Source organism: Xyrauchen texanus, chromosome 39, assembly GCF_025860055.1.
Source record: "Xyrauchen texanus isolate HMW12.3.18 chromosome 39, RBS_HiC_50CHRs, whole genome shotgun sequence".
NCBI classification, from domain to species: domain Eukaryota; kingdom Metazoa; phylum Chordata; class Actinopteri; order Cypriniformes; family Catostomidae; genus Xyrauchen; species Xyrauchen texanus.
The window spans coordinates 37,530,540-37,555,246 of NC_068314.1; the positions used below are offsets into that span (position 1 = coordinate 37,530,540).

At 43.3% G+C, this 24,707-nt stretch overlaps 1 protein-coding gene and 1 long non-coding RNA gene across 4 annotated transcripts in view; one reads left to right on the forward strand and one right to left on the reverse strand.

Moving 5' to 3' along the window:
• Positions 1–24,707, reverse strand: part of LOC127632326 (polyamine-transporting ATPase 13A3-like) — a 53,075-nt gene that overhangs the window by 26,807 nt on the left and 1,561 nt on the right. Inside the window, exons 2-14 of one of the 3 annotated variants that reach the window (XM_052110851.1) lie at positions 16,181–16,267; positions 10,616–10,703; positions 10,275–10,448; positions 9,902–10,078; positions 9,711–9,781; positions 9,522–9,605; positions 6,800–6,869; positions 6,552–6,686; positions 5,810–5,882; positions 5,437–5,568; positions 3,601–3,783; positions 3,099–3,256; positions 1,720–1,908 (exon numbers count right to left, since the gene is read on the reverse strand). In XM_052110851.1, coding sequence (XP_051966811.1) covers positions 1,720–1,908; positions 3,099–3,256; positions 3,601–3,783; positions 5,437–5,568; positions 5,810–5,882; positions 6,552–6,686; positions 6,800–6,869; positions 9,522–9,605; positions 9,711–9,781; positions 9,902–10,078; positions 10,275–10,448; positions 10,616–10,666 — 1,497 coding nt within the window. In that variant the 5' untranslated portion in view covers positions 10,667–10,703; positions 16,181–16,267. Of the gene's footprint in view, positions 1–1,719; positions 1,909–3,098; positions 3,257–3,600; positions 3,784–5,436; positions 5,569–5,809; positions 5,883–6,551; positions 6,687–6,799; positions 6,870–9,521; positions 9,606–9,710; positions 9,782–9,892; positions 10,079–10,274; positions 10,449–10,615; positions 10,704–11,537; positions 11,663–16,180; positions 16,268–24,707 lie in introns of those variants that run through there. The other 2 variants (XM_052110849.1, XM_052110850.1) reach the window with 2 other exon arrangements.
• Positions 23,374–24,707, forward strand: part of LOC127632346 (uncharacterized) — a 115,814-nt gene continuing 114,480 nt past the window's right edge. Inside the window, exon 1 of the long non-coding RNA XR_007969087.1 lies at positions 23,374–23,446. This is a non-coding gene — a long non-coding RNA (uncharacterized LOC127632346). The remainder of the gene's footprint in view (positions 23,447–24,707) is intronic.

Below are 24,707 nucleotides of genomic sequence, written 5' to 3' on the forward strand. Positions count from 1 at the left end.
CTTATGGATTACTTTTATGCTGCCTTTATGTGCTTTTTGGAGCTTCACAGTTCTGGTCACCATTCACTTGCACTGTATGGACCTACAGATTACTTATGGATTACTTTTATGCTGCCTTTATGTGCTTTTTGGAGATTCAAAGTTCTGGTCACCATTCACTTGCATTGTATGGACCTACAGATTACTTATGGATTACTTTTATGCTGCCTTTATGTGCTTTTTGGAGCTTCACAGTTCTGGTCACCATTCACTTGCACTGTATGGCCCTACAGATTACTTATGGATTACTTTTATGCAGCCTTTATGTGCTTTTTGGAGCTTCAAAGTTCTGGTCACCATTCACTTGCATTGTATGGACCTACAGATTACTTATGGATTACTTTTATGCTGCCTTTAAGTGCTTTTTTGGAGCTTCAAAGTTCTGGTCACCATTCACTTGCATTGTATGGACCTACAGATTACTTATGGATTACTTTTATGCTGCCTTTGTGCTTTTTGGAGCTTCAAAGTTCTGGTCACCATTCACTTGCATTGTATGGACCTACAGATTACTTATGGATTACTTTTATGCTGCCTTTATGTGCTTTTTGGAGCTTCACAGTTCTGGTCACCATTCACTTGCACTGTATGGACCTACAGATTACTTATGGATTACTTTTATGCAGCCTTTATGTGCTTTTTGGAGCTTCAAAGTTCTGGTCACCATTCACTTGCATTGTATGAACCTACAGAGCTGAAATATTCTCCTAAAAATCTTCATTTGTGTTCTACAGAAGAAAGTCACACACATCTGGGATGGCATGAGGGTGGGTAAATGATGACAGAATTGTCATTTTTGGGTGTACTGTCCCTTTAATACACTCAGAAATATTTAATATAATTATAATAATGCTGTGAGAATATTCATGTGCAAAATGTGATCAAGTGTGTATTATCCTCTACGGCGGCTTGTACCGTTAAACAGTATCTGGATTGCAAATTATTTACGTTTTTGGGTGACTGTCCCTTTAAGCATAAACCAAACCTAACTTCTGCTCCTCAGGAATTATTATAATTAAAAAATATATATTATTTTTTTTTTTTTATAGTATTATGGTATTTTTATAGATCCTTATAACTAACGAAAAACAAAAGATAGTGAATCAGAAAAATATTTGTACAGTATCAAACGCATTATGACGTCATCAGCCTTTTTTTTTAATAAATAAAATGTGCAACGTGAAAGCTTATCTTTTATTCTGCATGTTATTTTTCAGTACCACGGGGTTGTCATTGCGTTTCGTGTTGGGATTCCCAGCAAATGGGGCAGGTGGCACATCTTATGCCCGTGTTGTGTGGTGCCGTTTCTCTGATAATCACCATCCAGACATTTCAACGAGCCGTTCACGTCACGTGACATCACAGATCATCTTTATCTGAACGCTGTCTTTTACCCAAGAACTTCGTTCTGTAATACAACACAATTCAAAGCTGATGGCCTTTAAGAATCAAAAATATCACGAGGCAAGAAATCCTGATGTGTGCGTGGGAAATGCAGATTTCAATGCCATTAGTGCGTACGCAATGTTTATACATCAGGCCCCTGGACTGGTCACAAGTCACTGAACAACAATACAAGATTGCATTTAAATGCATGCCAGTAATCTGGTGTCTCGATGTGTGTAGGGTGAGCCAGTGAAAACATTTAACCTCCAAGCACTTCAGACGCCCAGACTTCACCTTGTCAAAGCACACCAGGTTCAGCTGACCGCAGATGTTGATTCTCTGTGGACTGATGGAGAATATCCCAACTCTCTTGAGGCGCCGTTGAGCGTAGACAATACCCGCTGTCATGGCTGCCGGCAGCGCAGGGGGCACGGTGATGGTGATGATGTCCAGAGACTTGATAATGATCTCCTTAACTGGTTCCTGTCAGGGTGAATATCACAGTGATGAGGGCACTGGACGTGACATTTACACAGGATTAGACCACATCTTATTCACATCCACATAAAAGCGTTTACATTTACATTTATGCATTTGGCAGATGCTTTTATCCAAAGTGACTTACAGTGCACTTATTACAGGGACAATCCCCCCGGAGCAACCTGGAGTTAAGTGTCTTACTCAAGAACACAATGGTGGTGACTGTGGGGATCAAACCAGCAACCTTCTGAGTACCAATGTATTATACAGAGCACTTATTACAGGGACATTCCCCCCGGAACAACCTGGAGTTAAGTTCCTTACTCAAGGACACAATGGTGGTGACTGTGGGGATCGAACCAGCAACCTTCTGAGTACCAATGTATTATAAAGAGCACTTATTACAGGGACAATCCCCCCGGAGCAACCTGGAGTTAAGTGTCTTACTCAAGGACACAATGATGGTGACGGTGGGGATCAAACCAGCAACCTTCTGAGTACCAGATGTATTAGTACAGTGCACTTAGTACCACGGACAACCACCACGAGCACACCTGGAGTTAAGTAGCAACTTAAGCTACAAGAATCCACCATGATGGTGACAATCGCAAGTGAATGTTCAGCTCAATCAGCAGCAATTCTGGTATATTGTTGATTATCACAATTATTCATTTCGACTCGTTCCTCCTCTTCTTTAAATGTGTTCCAGTGAGACACTTATAATGGAAGTCAATGGGGCACATTTTTGGAGGTTTTAAAGTCATAAATGCGACGCTTATAATTTTATAAAAGCACTTACATTAATTCATCTGTTAAAACTCGTGTATTATTTGAACTGTAAAGTTCTTTAAATCGTCATTTTAGGGTTTACGTCGTCATGGCAACACAGTTGTATAATTGTCTCTATCTTCACACAGATGTGGTTATTAAGTGATTGACAGTAAAATCATGTTAACACACATATTGTTTATGTCTTGTGTCTATACTTTTGAAACAGTATTTTAATGTTTACAGATTAAACCCCATTGACTTGCATTGGAAGTGACTCACTGGAACACACATTTAAAGAAAAGGAGGAACTAGTCCAAATTCATTTTTGTGGTAATCGACATTATGACACAACTGCTGCTGATTGAGCTGAACTTGCATTGAACACTGAATTTTCCTTTAAGAAAGTCAAGAAAGATAAAAACCTGGTTAATGATCTTTATGACCAACGAATAGATAAAGACGATGCTGGCCACGGCCACCAGGCACAGCAGGAACAGGTACGCATCCCTGTACAGTTTGAAGTCGGTGGGTTTGGGGTACAGTATCGACCGGATGAGCTGACCTTTAGCAGTGCTGAAACCTGGAGATGATGATATATCACAGAGTGAGGTCAAATTGGTAAGCACATACACTCAAGATTTCACATGATAAAGTGTACACACTCACACACACACACACACACACACACACACACACACACACACACACACACTCACACTCACACGCACGCGCACGCTCACACACCTGCGCTCTCTTGCACACGCACACACACAAATACTCACGCGCGCTCTCTCGCACGCGCACACACACAATACTCGCACACGCGCTCTCTCTCGCACACGCACACACACGCAATACTCACGCGTGCGCGCACTCTCTCGCACACGCGCGCTCTCTGACACACACACACACACACACACTGACCGGTCCGGACCACCACGGCTTTGACCAGTTCTCCTGTGTAGTAGCGGGTCTGGATGACGTTAGTGCCGCAGAACAGCGTGTGTCTCTTGTGTTCCTCTGTGCTGTAGATTGAGTCTCCATCACCACCCCTCTTGTCCTGCTCCGGGTTTGGAAGGTCTGTCTTTGTGACTGGAACACTCTCACCTGCAAATTGAGTTTGATTTCTTTATTAGTTAATTAATTAATAGTTTAACCAAAACTGAAAATGTTGTCATTGTTTACTCATTCTCATGTTGTTCATAATCTGTATGAAATGTTTACGCAGCTCTTTTTCATTCAAAGACAATGAATGCTAGAGATAAAATCCAGTAACAAATAACAAAATCTCTCACATGGGTAAAAACACTGTTTATGTTGGACATCCCCAGAAGTGAAGCGATTGCTCTCTTGGTCATTAGTGCATTAATAAAGAGTGTTTTCCAGCACTCTGATCATGTGTGTTATTGCGTGTCGTTATAGTGTGACATTAAAGAAGTCCACATGACTCGTGCGTTATATTCAAAGTCTCCAGAAGACAAACAATAGATTTGAGAATCACCAAGAATGTGTTTAATACATAAATATACAATCTGCAAAACACTCCAGTGAATGAACGCTGCTCTGTTCTTGACACACACAAACACACACACAGATGCGCAGACACACACAGATGCGCAGACAGACACACACAGATGCGCAGACAGACACACACAGATGCGCAGCCAGACGCAGACAGACACAGATGCGCAGACAGACACAGATGCGCAGACAGACACAGACAGACACAGATGCGCAGACAGACACAGATGCGCAGACAGACGCAGACAGACACAGATGCGCAGACAGACGCAGACAGACACAGATGCGCAGACATACACAGATGCGCAGACAGACACAGACAGATGCGCAGACAGACACAGACAGATGCGCAGACAGACACAGATGCGCAGACAGACACAGATGCGCAGACAGACACAGACAGACACAGATGCGCAGACAGACGCAGACAGACACAGATGCGCAGACAGACGCAGACAGACACAGATGCGCAGACATACACAGATGCGCAGACAGACACAGATGCGCAGACAGACACAGACAGATGCGCAGACAGACACAGATGCGCAGACAGACACAGATGCGCAGACAGACACACACAGACAGACACAAATCAGACGCGCACGCACACACGCGCACAAACTCAGACATGCGCACAAACACGCAGACAGACAGACAGAGACACGCACACACACTCATAGACACGCGCACACACACACTCATGAAACTGTTTTTAGCGCAGGTCAGAGTTCTTTGTGATGTTCTGCCATTCATCAGAGGGTTTTTAAAAGTTGAGAAATTGCAACTGAAACTTTATAATCATCATTATTAAATCACAATAATATTTAAATTGACTGAGTAATGTGACATCCAATCACAACTAAAGTGAACATTAAGAGATCCACTAAATGATCCAGTGCAGGTCCATGAGCGATGTGACCATTAAATGGCCAAGTGTGTCCAGAATTAGTTTTCATCCAGGAATGTTCACGCATGTGCATCACTAATGACTTCTATTGGTTCCGGAGCTTTTCGTCACCAGTCGCTTTTTTTTATTAATTGTGCAGGTGCAGTTTAGAGAGGCATGAGGGTGAGGAAATGATGATTGTGGGGGTGAAGCTTTCAGCACTCATTAAAGAAATACGAGCCATTTATAAAAAGTCTTCTGCATTTTAATACTGGATTTATAACTAATGGTCATCAACCAAAGTTAATTAGCATAATGTTTTCATTTCATCACACAGGGGCGTGGCCAATCACCTGTGAGCATGCTCTCATTAACAATGCAGGTTCCACAGATCAGCACTGCGTCACAGGGCATGATGGTCCCGTTACTGGGGATAACGATGACATCACCGGGAACCAGGTCTGTGGAGAGGGCCTCCTCCGTTTCTGTGCAGCACAAAGATAAAACAGGAGGGACGAGAGAGAGAGAGAGAGAGATTAGTGAAATAAAAGCACAACCGCTCTGTCTCAGCACATCACTTATTACCCACGCTCCCTTGCACAGGAAGCAGACTGCTGACTCATCGTGACTTTGGTCACTGCGCCAGATGCCCTGAAGCAGGTAATCCAGGCCTCATTACAAGCATGCAGGAAAATGCAGTTTCAGCAAATGTGAATGGCACCGTACCGTTATCGCCCCTGGAGATGGTCACTCGAACAGTACTGTGCGCTGCTACCATGTCGTGTAGCATTACATATTGCTGGAAAACAAACAGCATTCCCGTGATGAACAAACAAACATTTGACAGTATCGATGAATTAAACACACAGACAGACAGACACACACAGACAGACACACAGACACACAGACAGACACACACACACAGACAGACAGACACACACAGACAGACACACACACCCACAGACAGACAGACAGACACACACACAGACAGACAGACACACCCACAGACAGACAGACAGACACACACACAGACAGACAGACACACCCACAGACAGACAGACACACCCACAGACAGACAGACAGACAGACAGACACACACAGACAGACACACACACCCACAGACAGACAGACAGACACACACACAGACAGACAGACACACACACAGACAGACAGACACACACACAGACAGACACACAGATAGACAGATAAGAAGTGAAGGCTTTAGCAAGCATATATTCCTGATATGTTTGATCATAAGTTATAAGCACCGCAGTGTTAAAGTAACAGCTCACTTTAGTGTTGGGGTTTCTGCATATAATAGCACTGAGCAATAGAAGTAATGATGCTTGCCTCAGCCAGTGCAATGTTACAATGTTTACCATATTTTGAGTTTAAAATTGTTAAACTTTGAAATATGTCAATTTACAGACGTTAAACGCTTTGCAAACTGACTTTAGAGTCTGCTTACCTTTTTAATAGTGTAGAGAGAGGTAGCTATTGATATGAATGACATGATGACGATGGCCATTGCGTAGTAATAATATTCATCAGTACACCAGAGGATCACACTGAAGAGCTGGAAGATGTAGAAAGGATTGAGGACCTGAGAGAGAGACAGACACATAGACAGACAGATAGTTTATTTCATGTTCCTGAGTCAGCAGTGCTGCATCATGTCAGTTTCATGTTACACTGAAACACAAGAGTCGCTCATACCTCCTTAATTAGCAGCTTGAAAAGAGACGGCACTTTCACGTCAATTTCATTCAGTCCGAAAAAAAATCTCCTAAAAAGAAGAGAAAGAGAGACGACTTTTAGTTTTAAGTGTGTTCAGCTGCACAGATTGTAATCCACTCAGATCCAGATGAGGACTGTGATCTACTGCAGGAAACCAGCTCAACACACACACACAGAGACAAACAGTCAGACGGTCAGTCAGACGGTCAGTCAGTCAGTCAGACGGTCAGTCAGACGGTCGGTCAGACGGTCGGTCAGTCAGACGGTCAGTCAGACGGTCAGTCAGTCGGTCAGTCGGTCAGTCGGTCAGTCAGACGGTCAGTCAGACGGTCAGTCAGACAGTCAGTCAGACAGTCAGTCAGTCAGACAGACGGTCAGTCAGACGGACAAGCGGTCAGTCAGACGGTCAGACAGACAGACGGTCAGTCAGTCAGACGGTCAGTCAGACAGACGGTCAGTCAGACAGTCAGTCGGTCAGACAGACAGACAGTCGGTCAGACGGTCAGTCAGACGGTCAGTCAGACGGTCAGTCAGACAGTCAGTCAGACGGACGGTCAGTCAGACGGACAAGCGGTCAGTCAGACGGTCAGACAGACAGTCGGTCAGACAGACAGACGGTCAGTCAGTCAGACGGTCAGTCAGTCAGACAGACGGTCGGTCAGACAGACAGACGGTCGGTCAGACAGACGGTCAGTCAGACAGACGGTCAGTCAGACAGACAGTCGGTCAGTCAGACAGACAGTCGGTCAGACAGACAGTCAGACATTATATTCATTAGTGTAATGGTTTTCAATGCTTTGGAGTTGTTGGAGGTACAAAGAGTATTTAAATAATATTTTAAGTCTTTACAAAAAAGTGCAAATAGGGGCTTTATAGAAAATATGAACTTAATTTATCAAATCTGTGAAAACCAAATAAAACGTCTTTATAAAGCAAAGAAAAACTAGTTAAAATAGAGGTACATACAATCAAACAAACTTCATCTACAGCATTACAGAAGGAGCGGATCTATTTCAGGAGCATGTTTCTTAAATAAAGATTGACGGGGTAAAAACGGTGTAACAGTTTAAAGGACACCTCCTTAACCTCGTACATATTTAATTACCAACAAGATTAAGACTGTACGACCTGCGTCAGACATGCTTGTGTCGCGTCATAAAAGTAAAATGTTTAGTTCACTGTGTCGAGTTAAATATAGTTTAATACTCAATCTTTAAACACATCTTGAGATCCCTTAAAGATCGCATTTGCGCTCCATCAAGTGTTTTGAACGCAAGAAATTGTTTTCTTCACTGTATAAACTGTGTGTTGCTCACACAGCTGGAATTTCACTTACTGCCCTCTGGAGTAAACAGGTGGTACTACAAGCATTTCTCAGTTAAGCATTGTGATTAAAGTGCGTAATTTTTTTAACGCGTTCATTTTTGTCAAATTAATCGCAAGTTATTAACGCGTTAAATCGACAGCCCTAATAAAAACACATGTTGGACCAACAATATTCCCCACTACTCAAACAGTGTTGCTGATGTGTTCCCAGCATGCATTGCAACATGAATTAATTATGTGGTTAAGTGTTATAGTCGAATTCTGATGACTTTATGCTATTGGGAGAACTATAGATTTGCTCTCAGTTTCGGGCCTTCTTTTTCATTTTGGGCCAGATGTTTTCCTGTTCCTTCTGCTCTCCTTATCTGACGCTCAAGGATTTCTCAAGCTCGTGCTTCAGTTCAAACTGGCATAAACTGGCATTCTGAGAGCGCTGCTTAGACTGGCACACAGATAGAGATGTCTGTTATCCTTGACGCAGGGTATAAATATGTTTGACTGTCCATAATCATCTGAAGACACTTTGATATCAATTTAAGTCAGAGTCTCTTCCCTTGCAACAACTACGAACTACACAGATTAGAAATAATCAAACAGCAGTTTTTGGTGTTTGTTTGTTGCCACTGTAGATGAATAGTTGTGTGATGTTAGGAGCTCATCTTTTAACTTAGAGGTTTGTTGATTGTCACCGTTATTAAAGTTTGTGTGTCTGTCAAACTATCCCACCTCCTGCCTTGTGAGACAAATCTCTCTTCAGAGGCAAAGACTGCAGGTAACGTCATATAAAAGTCATTTAAAGGCCGGCAAAATTAAAGTTCTCATACTGGGAGCTGTTAGTTGGCAGAACTAGAAAGGAGTCGTTCTCTCAAGAAGAATTTTATCATTTAGTGAACAAACAAATTCACATTGACTAAACGAAGCAATGAGGACAATTAACCTGTTGTTGAACGCCCCTTTTAGAGCACAAAGCATGAAAATGTCACACCTGAGGTTAAATGGTTGTATTTACGGGACCCTTTGGAGTTTGGACACAGTTGTGGTCTCTATTGAAAGAGACACTTTAGACTTTATTTCACAAGTTTCTGAATTAATATTTGTTGTTAACGGATCCCGCCTTAACAGATGCTTCCAGGACTACCATAAACCACTGTTACAATTTCAACAACACCTCATCGATGGTATCCAGAGAGATAACTTTACACTGGTGACATTTCAATCAACAGTATTTGCAGCTAAAATCTTCAATGCATCACCAAAGCAACGTTTCGTTTTGCAAGACACCAGAACGCACGTACGGCATAGTGGCAATGCATCACAGGGCAGATAGTGTGAGTGACAGTTCCATCAACAGGCCTGAGAGCAGTTTGTGTTTCACCTGAACTCCTGCTGGTTTTTACAGAGTCCAGCGCTGTGCTTTAAGTGAACGGATGAGCAGGTCATGCCCAGATCCTCCAGGCCCCTGTCGAACAGTGATGACAGCATTAACAACATTATCAAGACTTCCCAGAGCAGAACGGACACACATCATCAGCGTAATGAGACCACAGTCGATGTGCATCCTTACTTCAACACTTCAAAATTCTGGATGGTGTCGTTCCAAAAGTATTTAGTACTGTGGAGGGTAAAATAGCGGATCTGTAAAAGACAAAATATATTTTAATTATTCTTATTAAGTGGTTTTCAGAAAGTGGAATATGTGCTTGTTTTTTTGCACAACTGTGTGGGAATGACGGGAGGGATTTACACCTGCGGTACCTGTGCATGCTGGTCCTCCGTGTTCCTGGTGATTTTATCAGGGGCGGAGTCAGAGGTGTTATGGGCGTGGTCATTGGCCTGACGGGAGGCGGTCTGAGGTACCAGGCTGTCGAAAGGGTTCTTCCCAGGGGCCTGCATGACCCGAACCCTCGCTCGAAACCAGCGTTTAAACTCGTCCTATACACAGAAACATACACAAACAAACATTAAATGCATTCTAGGTGATATATTAACTAAACTAGGTGTCTTATGGATTTGGAACGAGTACATGATGACAGAATTTTCACATTTTCATGAGCTATACCATTCAAAAGAGATACATGAAGAGCAAAACTGAACGGAAACACAAGTTAAATGCACAATGTTTACATACAGTGCTTCGTAAAAGGGCGACCTCTGCGTCTCTGACGACGGTCCGCGTGCATGTGGCCTTCACGCACCATTCAGGCATCCAATAGAGCAGCAGGAAGAGAAAACCTCCCGTACAGAGACCCACGACCGCCACCAGAGCCAGCTTCCATCGGCACAGCCGATATCCACTCAACTCCTAGAGAGAGAAGATGAGCCGAATTCAACACGATTCCACTAGACAGGGTCCTAAAATATATACTTAAATAATGTACAAACACAGAATTCTACTTGCTTTTCAATTAAAGTAACATTCAAGACAACTTAGTGGAAAACTGAGAGCAGATGAACAGAAGGAATATATACCATCTCATCCTCCAAACCCTTGTTGACAATCTTCAGGTCTTCCTTCTCCATCCTGATCTTCAGTCCTGCCTGGAAAACTGCTGCTCTCCTGCGAACACACGCAGAGAACACACGCGGACTCAGAGTGTGTGTGTGTGTGTGTGTGTGTGTGTGTGTGTGTGTGTGAGAGAAGTACAGTGAGAATTGTGTGAGAGGCCCAACAACAGCTGTTATATCATTGGCTGTATTGACAACCAGCCGACTAGAGATGACACACACACTCTCACACACACACTGAGGAATTTTCTGTGAGTCATGATCCCGAGTGCTAAAGCCGAGCGTCACGCTGAGAGCGTTTTCTGCAACTTTTCTCATGTGAGAGGCTGACAGCTGTCAAAACAATAGATCATCTTAAATATATATATATATATACACACGTCACATTCCTGATACAAACTATCATATTAAAATAAAAACACACACACACACACACACACACACACTATATATATATATATATATATATTCAAGAAGAGTTCATACAGACGTGTTGTTCAAACTGACTGAATCTTCTGCCTTCATATCTCAAACCTCATCAACCAGCCACCGACCAATCAGAGAGCATCTCACAATCACATTAGCCAATCAAAATCACCTGAATAAACAGATGCAGCATGCTTCGCCTTTGAGCCAATCATGCAGCTTGTCCTTACAAAGCGTGAATGCCCGTGCCACCCTCACAGATCTGCATAAAAATACCAGTTTTACAAGCCCCTAAGGGACGTCTACTCATTCCTGGCACTCTTCTGAATTTATGAGGCTCCGATTGAACAGTTTCAAAAATGGACCGGACTACATAGACAACATTTTAAGGCATCACACGCACACTCGTGATGTAACTAATGTCTTTTACAAAAGTAGGGCGGCACAATAATGAAGATACCTTATTTTTGGTCAGTAGATGTGCGCTGCTCAGAGGGGTGAGTCGGGAAGAAACAAACTAGCATGTGCCCAACTTATGTCAGCAGGGCAGAAAACAGCGGGAGTGAGGTGTGTGTTTAACAGCGGGGTGTTGGTGGCCATGCCCATCTCTCTGCCACAGCCGCTGATCTTATCTGCTCTCCGCACCCGTACAACACACCACAGAAAGGGGAAATCAAACTCAGGACCGAGCCCTTCCTACCATTTTCCCAGGCTGCTGCATGGCCACATTCTGTTCTCGGCTACAATGAATACAAATAGTGCGAGAGCAACGTTTTCTTTTTACTTCCTATAGAACAGACTGTATGACCAATGCAAGACTGCAATCATAAACCTGACGGCTCTATTTACCCAACCCGTGCCAATCTGGCTCATGCCCCGGATTACTAAAGGTTTGGGTGCATAAAAACATGCATAAACTTGATAAAACATGCAAAAAATAAATGACACCCCCAATAAATGCCCCATTATACAATGTGCCAAATAAACATTTTAAACAGTATTTCATGAGGACCAGAAGTCTGTGGTATGCTTACATTTGGTACAATTACCCACAGTGGCGATAGGTCATTAACTGCCCCTTCAGTGGGGCGGAAATCACACAAAACCCCACCAGCACCCCTATATATCGTGACGGACAAAATACCAAAACCATCAAATAACCCTCCCCAATTTGTAACGCCAAATTCCCAATGTGCTGTAAGTCCTCGTGGTGGCGTAGTGACTCGGAGGACGAATCTCAGTTGCCTCCGTGTCGGAGTCCATCAATCCGCGCATCTTATCATGTGACTTGAGCGCGTACGTTGCCGTGGAAACTGAGTGCGTGTGGAGGCTTCTCGATATTCTCCGCAACATCCACGCACGACTCGCCACACACCCCACTGAAAGCGAGAACTATTGTGACTCTGTCCTAAGCAACCAAATTGGCCGGTTGCTAGGGAAGGCAGTGTTCCCAAACCTTATTTCTACCACGGCACACCACTGTCCCACATCAGCTAACCATCGTCAATATTTTTCCTTTTCAAGAACTTCATGTTTTCTGTCTGTCTTAGTAGAGCGTTAGCTTGTAATGTTTGAAATTCAACTATGCAAAAAATAAAAAATAAATAACAAATATAAATTAAAAGTCACATACAGTGCTTATGTTAAACGTTCTCATCATCCGTCATTTTGACAGACAGGGTTGTAAAACTTCCGTCATAATCTATTATTACCCGTCATTTTAATTCTCATATTTTAACAATAATGAGACATTTAACAGCTTTTAATTTCGTTTACATTTTCATCTTTAATCATGAACTTACAGCAGCTATATTCTGTAGCTATAACTATATATTCTGCAGCGCTGACACGAGTCATGTGATGACCCTTTACTCGTATAAATATCACTCGCTTCATAGACTTCAATGTATTCTGCAGCGCTGACACGAGTCATGTGATGACCCTTTACTCGTATAAATATCACTCGCTTCATAGACTTCAATGTGTTCTGCAGCACTGACACGAGTCATGTGATGACCCTTTACCCGTATAAATATCACTCGCTTCATAGACTTCAATGTGTTCTGCAGCACTGACGCGAGTCATGTGATGACCCTTTACTCGTATAAATATCACTCGCTTCATAGACTTCAATGTGTTCTGCAGCGCTGACACGAGTCATGTGATGACCCTTTACTCGTATAAATATCACTCGCTTCATAGACTTCAATGTGTTCTGCAGCGCTGACACGAGTCATGTGATGACCCTTTACCCGTATAAATATCACTCACTTCATAGACGTCAATGTGTTCTGCAGCACTGACACGAGTCATGTGATGACCCTTTACTCGTATAAATATCACTCGCTTCATAGACTTCAATGTATTCTGCAGCACTGACGCGAGTCATGTGATGACCCTTTACACGTATAAATATCACTCACTTCATAGACGTCAATGTGTTCTGCAGCACTGACACGAGTCATGTGATGACCCTTTACCCGTATAAATATCACTCGCTTCATAGACGTCAATGTGTTCTGCAGCACTGACACGAGTCATGTGATGACCCTTTACTCGTATAAATATCACTCGCTTCATAGACGTCAATGTGTTCTGCAGCACTGACACGAGTCATGTGATGACCCTTTACTCGTATAAATATCACTCGCTTCATAGACTTCAATGTGTTCTGCAGCACTGACACGAGTCATGTGATGACCCTTTACACGTATAAATATCACTCGCTTCATAGACTTCAATGTGTTCTGCAGCACTGACACGAGTCATGTGATGACCCTTTACTCGTATAAATATCACTCGCTTCATAGACTTCAATGTGTTCTGCAGCGCTGACACGAGTCATGTGATGACCCTTTACTCGTATAAATATCACTCGCTTCATAGACTTCAATGTGTTCTGCAGCACTGACACGAGTCATGTGATGACCCTTTACACGTATAAATATCACTCGCTTCATAGACTTCAATGTGTTCTGCAGCGCTGACACGAGTCATGTGATGACCCTTTACTCGTATAAATATCACTCGCTTCATAGACTTCAATGTGTTCTGCAGCGCTGACACGAGTCATGTGATGACCATTTACTCGTATAAATATCACTCGCTTCATAGACTTCAATGTGTTCTGCAGCGCTGACACGAGTCATGTGATGACCCTTTACTCGTATAAATATCACTCGCTTCATAGACTTCAATGTATTCTGCAGCGCTGACACGAGTCATGTGATGACCATTTACACGTATAAATATCACTCGCTTCATAGATTTCAATGTATTCTGCAGCGCTGACACGAGTCATGTGATGACCCTTTACCCGTATAAATATCACTCGCTTCATAGACTTCAATGTGTTCTGCAGCGCTGACACGAGTCATGTGATGACCCTTTACTCGTATAAATATCACTCGCTTCATAGACTTCAATGTGTTCTGCAGCGCTGACACGAGTCATGTGATGACCCTTTACTCGTATAAATATCACTCGCTTCATAGACTTCAATGTATTCTGCATCTCTGACACGAGTCATGTGATGACCCGTTACTCGTATAAATATCACTCGCTTCATAGACTTCAATGTGTTCTGCAGCGCTGACACGAGTCATGTGATGACCCTTTACTCGTATAAATATCACTCGCTTCATAGACTTCAATGTGTTCTGCAGCGCTGACACGAGTCATGTGATGACCCTTTACACGTATAAATATCACTCGCTTCATAGACTTCAATGTGTTCTGCAGCGCTGACACGAGTCATGTGATGACCCTTTACCCGTATAAATATCACTCGCTTCATAGACTTCAATGTGTTCTGCAGCGCTGACGCGAGTCATGTGATGACCGTTTACACGTATAAACATCACTCACTTCATAGACTTCAATGTATTCTGCAGCGCTGACGCGAGTCATGTGATGACCGTTTACACGTATAAACATCACTCACTTCATAGACTTCAATGTATTCTGCAGCGCTGACACGAGTCATGTGATGACCCTTTACCCGTATAAATATCACTCACTTCATAGACTTCAATGTATTCTGCAGCGCTGACACGAGTCATGTGATGACCCTTTACCCGTATAAATATCACTCACTTCATAGACTTCAATGTATTCTGCAGCGCTGACGCGAGTCATGTGATGACCGTTTACATGTATAAACATCACTCACTTCATAGACTTCAATGTATTCTGCAGCGCTGACACGAGTCATGTGATGACCCTTTACCCGTATAAATATCACTCACTTCATAGACTTCAATGTATTCTGCAGCGCTGACACGAGTCATGTGATGACCGTTTACACGTATAAACATCACTTACTTCTGCACATTAATCATTGATCTTCACAATCACAAAATTGACCCATTATCCTTTCAAATTTCTCTGAAAGGTGAGGAGTTTGGATAGGGTCAGAACTGTTAATCTGGCAAGATGTAGAGACAGTATTCCTTCTGCATGTGTTTCTACAGTCTCAGAAGACGATAGACAAATGGAGCAGATTTGTTTGGGCGGCATTTCCACAGACGAATAGTTAAAACGGAGACCATTACGAGCTGTTTGTCCAATGATTGTTATCGACCTCAAAGATGCAAACAAGAGGTTTGATGTAAGCATATGGAAGTGTAGAGGTGACCACAACAACCTCATCACAGTAATATATCAACTTGTAACTAACAGACAGAGGAAAGGAAGAAAGAGTTAAACATAAGTGCTCCGATAACACACCTAGAAATGCCTTGCCACAGCCAAATGGGAGTACCGTTTGTAACCACACAATACAGCAGTACCGTATGTACTTTTTGTACATACGGTACTAATTCTGGCATTTTTCAGAGGAATGACAACGAGGCTGTGAGGGATAGACTTGCACGATCTTCAATGTGTAATACTGATGTTTAAAGTGTTTTGGACCACTCCACTGGTGAAACATTATTACAAGAAATTTCAGAAGACAAAAAACGAAATGAGATCTACGAGCGCCAAGAGTCTGTAAGTCCTAATGTGTAATACAGTAAACACAATTCACAAACAATTCTTTGTGAAGGCTCTGAAGGCGTCATAGTAAACGTGACTTATTTTGACACACCCTTGTTCATTTACCTTCAGACTCTGGGCGCTGTGACCCTGGGTAATCCCTTCCCCTTTCCCGCTCTCTTGTGCTCGCTCTCACCACACTGACCTGGACACCTGTGGGGAAAAAGACAAAGCAAATTTTAATTAAATATCACATGTGTGCGGAACATTTTCAATGATTTCAAGCATCTTAATAAGAACCTCACGATGAGAGAACACATAAAAGTGACAGTGACAAAAGTGTATTTAGCATTTATGGATGGGCGCCATTCACTTCCATTGTTAATGTCTTACTGCAACTGGCATTTTTGCCTTTTTTCTTTCTTTTGCCACCTTCAGTGTTGAAAGAAACGGCAAAAAGCAACGCCCCATGAACACGCACACTACCCCTTTCCCATCCCCTTTAGATCAATAGTGTCATGTAGGGCTGACACAACTATGACATTCGGCTGATGATTAATTGTCAAACAGATAATGGCGATTATGATTAACTGTCCCACCTTCAAATCGGCAATATAACTCAAATAACAAAACACTGTTCTGAAAGCACCAGAAACAGATATACTGGAGATTAACACGTCACGTGAAACTAACGCCAATGCACGCATTTAAAATGTTCTGCACGTTCAAAAATGGCCAAGAGAACCATTAAAGGGCATTCTTTAAAAACAAGAGAACCGAAGGCAAGATATTGCAATGACCAGTGCACGCTTTCAACATATACATGTTTTACGCCCCCCAAAAAAAACACCTACAGAATTCATTTCTTACACCACCGTTACGACCCGAGAGATGCGTTTTGTTTCACTTTCACTCTCTCTGCTGTCAAAACTCTCAGGTCTTGCAATTGGTTGATTATCACATCAATCATCATCAGTCAACTACACGTCACTACACGAAGAACCAGTCAGATCCCGTCACCACCGTTTAAAGACATGTATGCATTTGGCAGACGCGTTTATCCAAAGTGACTTACAGAGCACTTATTACAGGGACAATCCCCCCGGAGCAACCTGGAGTTAAGTGCCTTACTCAAGGACACAATGGTGGTGACTGTGGGGATCGAACCAGCAACCTTCTGATTACCAATGTATTCTACAGAGCACTTATTACAGGGATAATCCCCCCGGAGCAACCTGGAGTTAAGTGTCTTACTCAAGGACACAATGGTGGTGACTGTGGGGATCGAACCAGCAACCTTCTGATGAACAGTTATGTGCCTTAGCCCACTATCGCCACCACTCCACAGAAAGACCCGGAAATGGCGAAAGTAGAGAGCTCTGCCATTTATTCCGCTCGTGCCCACGCTTTGATTGCTTTTGTTATTTCTGCTAAAAACTTGAGATTTACCTCGTTCGTGCTCTTTGATGAATGTTAACTTTTTCCTATCGCTACATTTTACTGGCGTTTATTTCGTTTGTTTGTTTGTTTGTTAATTTGTACAGTGACATAGTCCCTACATCCATAAAAACTGACCTTCTGGGTCCAGTAGAACATGGGCAAAACGTTCCCAATTTTTTCCCCAATACACTCTTCACAGTTCACACCAGAGGCGGCGAGAGCTTCAAATCGACCGGAAGTCATTAATTTTCAATGACAGCCAGCGTCTCTTGGGCGGTGTGGGCGTCAGATGAAAGTTCAAGTGCAGTCAACATTATGGTAATGAGCTGTGACGCGGTTCGGCAGCAACCTATTGGAATATAGAAGTGCTCCGCTCTAGCGAAGTCTAGAGAACACAACCGTGTAAACTTTGGTTCCCACCGAACATTCGTTCCGAAGATAAAATGGAGGAGAAACTGATTATTGCCGTGACGGGTTTCCCTGTAATATACGATCTGTCCCTGTTTGCTTACAGGGATATAACACAACCAAGACCACAGTTATTATTACAAATGTATTTTATTTTGATAACAAACAACTATAATTTTAATTACTTTCTGCCATCGATCAATTTTAAAGAGTTCATGAGGATATACGCTACTTGTGATCGGTCGGTAAATGGTCGACATGTCTGGATGTTTAAATTGTGGCCCCTTTAAATATAGTTCACAAAACAAAGCATTCTGAACAAACGTTGCCGCCTATTTCAACTACGTCAGAGCGTCCACGAGCGTCCTCGAGCGTTGAAGGCAGGGCAGCCAGAGCGAATTTTGACGCTCTCGCCGCTTCTGGTGTGAACGCACGGTTAGTCCTTGTGGTGGCGTAGTGACTTCCCAGACCATCGAGGAGTGGATAGGATTGTATGTCACATAAGAGAGAGAAAAGAAACATTTTAAGTTGGCCAACGAAGGACATTTGTCGTGTTTCCCCACTGTAAGCTTGAGTCATCACTCAGTCGACATTTTGTTGGGCATCATTTTAATAAATAAACACATGGAAGAATTTAGTCAATCATTTTAAAACCCCTTTGACTGATATATCAGTCGATCACTTTTCAGTAACGTTAAACTCCTGTGGACGAGATCAGTCCCAGACAACTAATAATTCAGGTACGACCGCACTAAAGGGTGACCTGTACACACATCACTTTATTCAGACTTCCCAGATGAATGATTGTCAAAGTTTTTGAGAAGTCTGTTCGCTGAGTCAGTATTCTGTAAGAGCTCCATTTACAGGCAAGAACACAAGCAATCAGAAGGACTGCTGTCTCGCTTTCCAGAAGTGAAACCGCTCCGCCCACCCCGAGACAAACCGCACCACAACCACCAACAATTTACGCAATGACCTGGGACGGCTCTCGCAATAATTCACGAAAGCCTTCAGAGGAAAAAGGGTTAATTTGCTGTTTGGGTTTGATGTGCTTTCTTTATACCATTCTTAAATCACAGCCGTAGGAACAAGAGGTTTTTTTTTCTTCTGTCGAAGGTCACCAACACTTTGACCTCAGCTCTAGTCTTGTGCCCTTCCGCTGTTAGACAACCCAGAGATAAGAGGTCTCATGGCATATTTCAGCTGATAAGCAGTGGATTAATAATTAGATGGGCTCAGCGGTGGAGTAACAGTCGGGTTAATGTGTCACAATAAAAGTGTGTTTTGCTGTGGGATTTAGTTTGACATCATAAAGATACAACGGAGCGGGACAAAAGGAGATAAAAGGTGACAAAAATGGTCAAACAATAAAAGTTCTATGAAAACCACATGTGAAAACAGTATTGAGGACACTTTCTAAACAACGTTGGAAAACTTTGTCAGTTTTATTCAAGAAGGCAGAGCGGACGTGTAAAGAAAGAGGAGCGATTAAACAAACGCTTTGTGTTGATTCTCACAATACTGAATAAACCAGTTTTTAAAAATCTGAGTGACTCCAGTCAGGTCTCCTTAGCAACCACATTGGCCCGGTTGCTAGGGAGGGTAGAGTCACATGGGGTAACCAAATTGGCCCAGTTGCTAGGGAGGGTAGAGTCACATGGGGTAACCAAATTGGCCCGGTTGCTAGGGAGGGTAGAGTCACATGGGGTAACCAAATTGGCCCGGTTGCTAGGGAGGGTAGAGTCACATGGGGTAACCAAATTGGCCCGGTTGCTAGGGAGGGTAGAGTCACATGGGGTAACCAAATTGGCCCGGTTGCTAGGGAGGGTAGAGTCACATGGGGTAACCAAATAATTGGCCCGGATGCTAGGGAGGGTAGAGTCACATGGGGTAACCAAATTGGCCCGGTTGCTAGGGAGGGTAGAGTCACATGGGGTAACAAAATTGGCCCGGTTGCTAGGGAGGGTAGAGTCACATGGGGTAACCAAATTGGCCCGGTTGCTAGGGAGGGTAGAGTCACATGGGGTAACCTCCTCGTGGTCACTATAATGTGGTTCTCGCTCTCGGTGGGGCGTGTGGTGAGTTGTGCGTGGATGCCGCGGAGAATAGCGTGAAGCCTCCACACGAGCTACGTCTCCGCGGTAACGCGCTCAACAAGTCACGTGATAAGATGCACGGATTGACGGTCTCAGACGCGGAGGCAACTGAGATTCATCAGAGCGTACTGGGAATTCCAAATTGTGGAGAATAAGGAACGTTTTGCCCATGTTCTACTGCCAATAAAAAGGCCACATTTACCACCCCTGGAGTTCGCTAGTTCGAATCCAGGGGGTGCTTCGTGACTGAGGGGGGATGTGGGTTGGGAGCCACTTCACCACCGAGTTCAGCCGAATACCACTACCATCACATACATATAATAAACAGGAGTGTCTTTGTCACGCTTTTTCCTTATTGCTTCTTGAAACATGCATATAACATAGACAATGACATATCGTAATTACAGCAGACAATCCCGATTCAAACAAGCCCAAATATAACATAATTTGACAAGCAGATCTTGAAATATTCCTCAGAGTGTACATGGAAAGACAATGAACAAAAGTGCGCTCAACACACATCGTGAGTGCGAGCGAGCGGGTGTGCGAGAGTGAGTGTGCACGTGTCTGTGACAGGGCGGAAGGCGGGGCCGGGTCGTGATTATACACACCCGGTCCCCTATCAGGCTAATTAAGCCTCCGAGAGGGATAAAGGCTGACTGCGGATGGTGGTGCGATAGAGAGAGATCGTTTACGGGCAGCTGACCGTCATGTGTGTGTGTGTGTTTGTGTCTTTTTGTTCAGTTTTATATGAAAACTATTATTTATATTGTCAAGCCGGTTCTCGCCTCCTCCTTTCCCTTATATCCCTTTACACTGGTGCCGAAGACCCGGGAAAGAGGAATGCGCCGTAGTAGAGTTCTCGCCACTACCATCCACCCCAACGGAGCAGCCGTGGCCGTCTGCCAGGGTACGGAAGAGCCCGGCTGCCTGGAAGTGGAGGAACGGGCGCCGACAGCGAGGGGAGAAGGGGCTCCTAACTGACCGCCTGGAGCGTAAGGGTAGCTGCCAGGGGCAGAGGTGTCCCCTACCTGCTGCTGAAATGCGGCGGGGTCCGAGACCGCCGACCGCGAGTAGGGAGGGGCTTGCGGGAGAACCGATGCCACAGGCGGGAAAGACCCCTTCTGTTCCCCGAGAACGTGGCGAGGCATTCCGTCCACCAGAGGCTAGAGGACTACCTCCGATCTGCCCGGGGAGGTGCGGCTGTTGTCCGTTAGAGGGTGGAGGAGTGGCAGAGGACCAAGCTATGGCGTATCAGAGAACTGGCGAGTAACTCCGCGTTGGCCATTCCATCCCTTTTAAATTTTACAGTGTTTTATTATTTGGGGGGGGTATTTCCAATGGCCGGTCATTTCTGACCGAGAACACAAGTGTAACAAAGTTACACTTACAGATACCTTATGTAATACTGTGGTGGTATGGTAACTTTACAGCAACCGTGTAATCTTCTCTCAGTAACCATTCAGTACCACGTACAACTTATTTCAAAGTAATTAATGGGAAATACACTTCTATGTTCCCCAAAAAGCTTACCGAATAAGCCAAGCTAATTCTGAACGTTTTTAAAGTCGTTAAGGGAATCCAAGATGCCACTCCAATAAGGCAAAGCTGCTCGAGTCTCAGCTGGACGAATTTCATTCGGGATCCAGAGAAAACAAATGTGTTCTTTTCTCAAGCATTTTAAAACGCCTTCTTCTGTAGTCAAGCACATCACAGATAAATCCTCTAATCCGATTGTGGTCAATGACTTGAGTCAAGAAAGTATGATCAAAGCAGAAGAAACAAGAAAAGGAAAACCGCCTGACCATGAGAAATATTCCCACAGGACACTTGACACCAACTCTTGTGATCCTGTTTAAGAAGCTGCTAATGTGATGCTAATGTTATTGCAGCATCTGAACTCTGGATAAATACAAGCACGTGTCAACACTACAGTATGATGTTATTTACAGTTATCCAACATTAAGATTAACATCAGAAAAACATCAAGCATACCTGCAGAATTTGCCTTGATGAAATTAAGAATTTTGAGTCCATTAAACAAGCTTTCAAGACCCTTTAATGCAAGATATCAAGTGGTCATTTATCGTAGAGAGCGGCATCGACCCATCCCGAGTGTAGGGGTCCTGGAGGAAGCAGTGAGAGATTCTGAGGAGTCGTTTGGAGGTGTACCCATCCAGAAAGAGTCTGCGGCCTTAAAACAGTCAGAGAAAGGACAAACGGTGGCCCTTCAAGAGATAACGTTCCAATTTGTATAACGTTGCCTGCTTCAAAGTGCTACTGAGTAAATTACCCTTCATAAACCTTTGTTGCTTCTGCTTTTAGATGTTGTGAATAACCATTATCAAAACGGAAGTATTATGAGGTTAAACGAGGCCTAATAAATGTAGCTGAGCTTCAGTTCAGGAGAATTTCGATAGTGAAACCATGTAAAGTATATATAAAAAAAGTAGGGTTGGGTTGCTAGGAAGGGTAGAGTCACATGGGATAACCTCCTCGTGGTCACTATAATGTGGTTCTCGCTCTCGGTGGGGCATGTGGTGAGTTGTGCGTGGATGCTGCGGAGAATAGCGTGAAGCCTCCACACGCGCTACGTCTCCACTGTAACACGCTCAAGTCACGTGATAAGATGCATGGATTGACGGTCTCAGACGCCGAGTCACTACGCCACAATGAGGACTTAGAGCGCATTGGGAATTGGCTATTCCAAATTGCGGAGAAACAACCCCCCCCCCCTTACAAGAGCGACAACTGCATTCTATAACCGAACTGACACATGCAAATTTTCAGGTCTCGCAATGGCATTTTCGGCAACTCTTTGCTGTGTGTACAGAACTGCACTGGACAACAAGTTGTTCATCACGTAATATAATGTGAGAGACATGCAGCAATGTGCACATGTCTCGTTTGTTGTGGTGGTGGCGTAGTGGACTAAAGCACATAACTGGTAATCAGAAGGTTGCTGGTTCAATCCCCACAGTCACCACCATTGTGTCCTTGAGTAAGGCACTTAACTCCAGGTTGCTCCGGGGGGATTGTCCCTGTAATAAGTGCTCTGTATAATACATTGGTACTCAGAAGGTTGCTGGTTCGATCCCCACAGTCACCATCATTGTGTCCTTGAGTAAGACACAACTCCAGGTTGCTCCGGGGGGATTATCCCTGTAATAAGTGCTCTGTATAATACATTGGTACTCAGAAGGTTGCTGGTTTGATCCCCACAGTCACCATCACTGTGTCCTTGAGTAAGACACTTAACTCCAGGTTGCTCCGGGGGGATTATCCCTGTAATAAGTGCTCTGTATAATACATTGGTACTCAGAAGGTTGCTGGTTTGATCCCCACAGTCACCACCATTGTGTCCTTGAGTAAGACACTTAACTCCAGGTTGCTCCGGGGGGATTATCCCTGTAATAAGTGCTCTGTATAATACATTGGTACTCAGAAGGTTGCTGGTTTGATCCCCACAGTCACCATCATTGTGTCCTTGAGTAAGACACTTAACTCCAGGTTGCTCCGGGGGGATTGTCCCTGTAATAAGTGCTCTGTATAATACATTGGTACTCAGAAGGTTGCTGGTTTGATCCCCACAGTCACCACCATTGTGTCCTTGAGTAAGACACTTAACTCCAGGTTGCTCCGGGGGGATTGTCCCTGTAATAAGTGCACTGTAAGTTACTTTGGATAAAAGAGTCTGCCAAATGCATAAATGTAAATGATCGGTCATCTGAACATCCTGCCGCTCTTCCACTGGAGCTTCTCGCGGGCTTTCACTAACATTCAAAGCCACTGTCGGTTAATTATGAATGGATGGATGAGCTCGTGCCTCGATTGGATTATTTAATAACGTGTGTGAATTGTGATGAGACCTGCCTGTGTCATAGATGTCTTCATCGATATTGTCTCCATGGTTACAGCTGTTAGAATACGGTCAATCCCAAACACGGATTGTGGGAACATACACACAAAGTGCTCCAGTGCGCTGGACAACTTGGGACGGGAGTTTTTCCCCACTTCAACATATTTCTACCACTTCTCAATCGAGTTTAATCATGCAAACATGTTTCTCCATGAACAGCGCACCAGTGTCTCCTGCACAAATCATGCAATTATTATTAAATTATTAGAAAAATATTAATTGAGTATAATAATATTAATATAGTTATTCTAATACAATTGTAGGCCTGCTGTCATTTCTTAATGTAGTTTTAATAATCATTATTATTATTATTATTATTACCAACAAGAAGCATAAGCATTGTACATAAACAATAACATCATAACACTTTAATATTTATAATATAAGCTACATAATAAGAAAATATCATCATCCTATCTTTAATATTCTGTACATACTCCAGATTTAATTTATTCAAAATTGTAATTCATTTTGTCAACATTTATAATGTAACTGTTGAGTATTGACTTGTACTCTTAAAGTGACAGTTCAATCAAACATGACAATTCTGTCATCACTTACTCACCTTCGTGTTGTTGCAAACCTGTATGACTTCCATGGAAAATAAAGAGATGTTAGTTTCAGTCACCATTCACTTTTATTGTATGGATAAAAGATGCACAGTGAATGGTGACTGAGATATAATGACTAACATCTCCTTTGGTGTTCTACGGAAGAGGCAAATTCACAGAAGTTAAATTTTTGGGTGAACTGCCCCTTTAACTAGCGGTTCAAGTATTTGTTAAAGAAC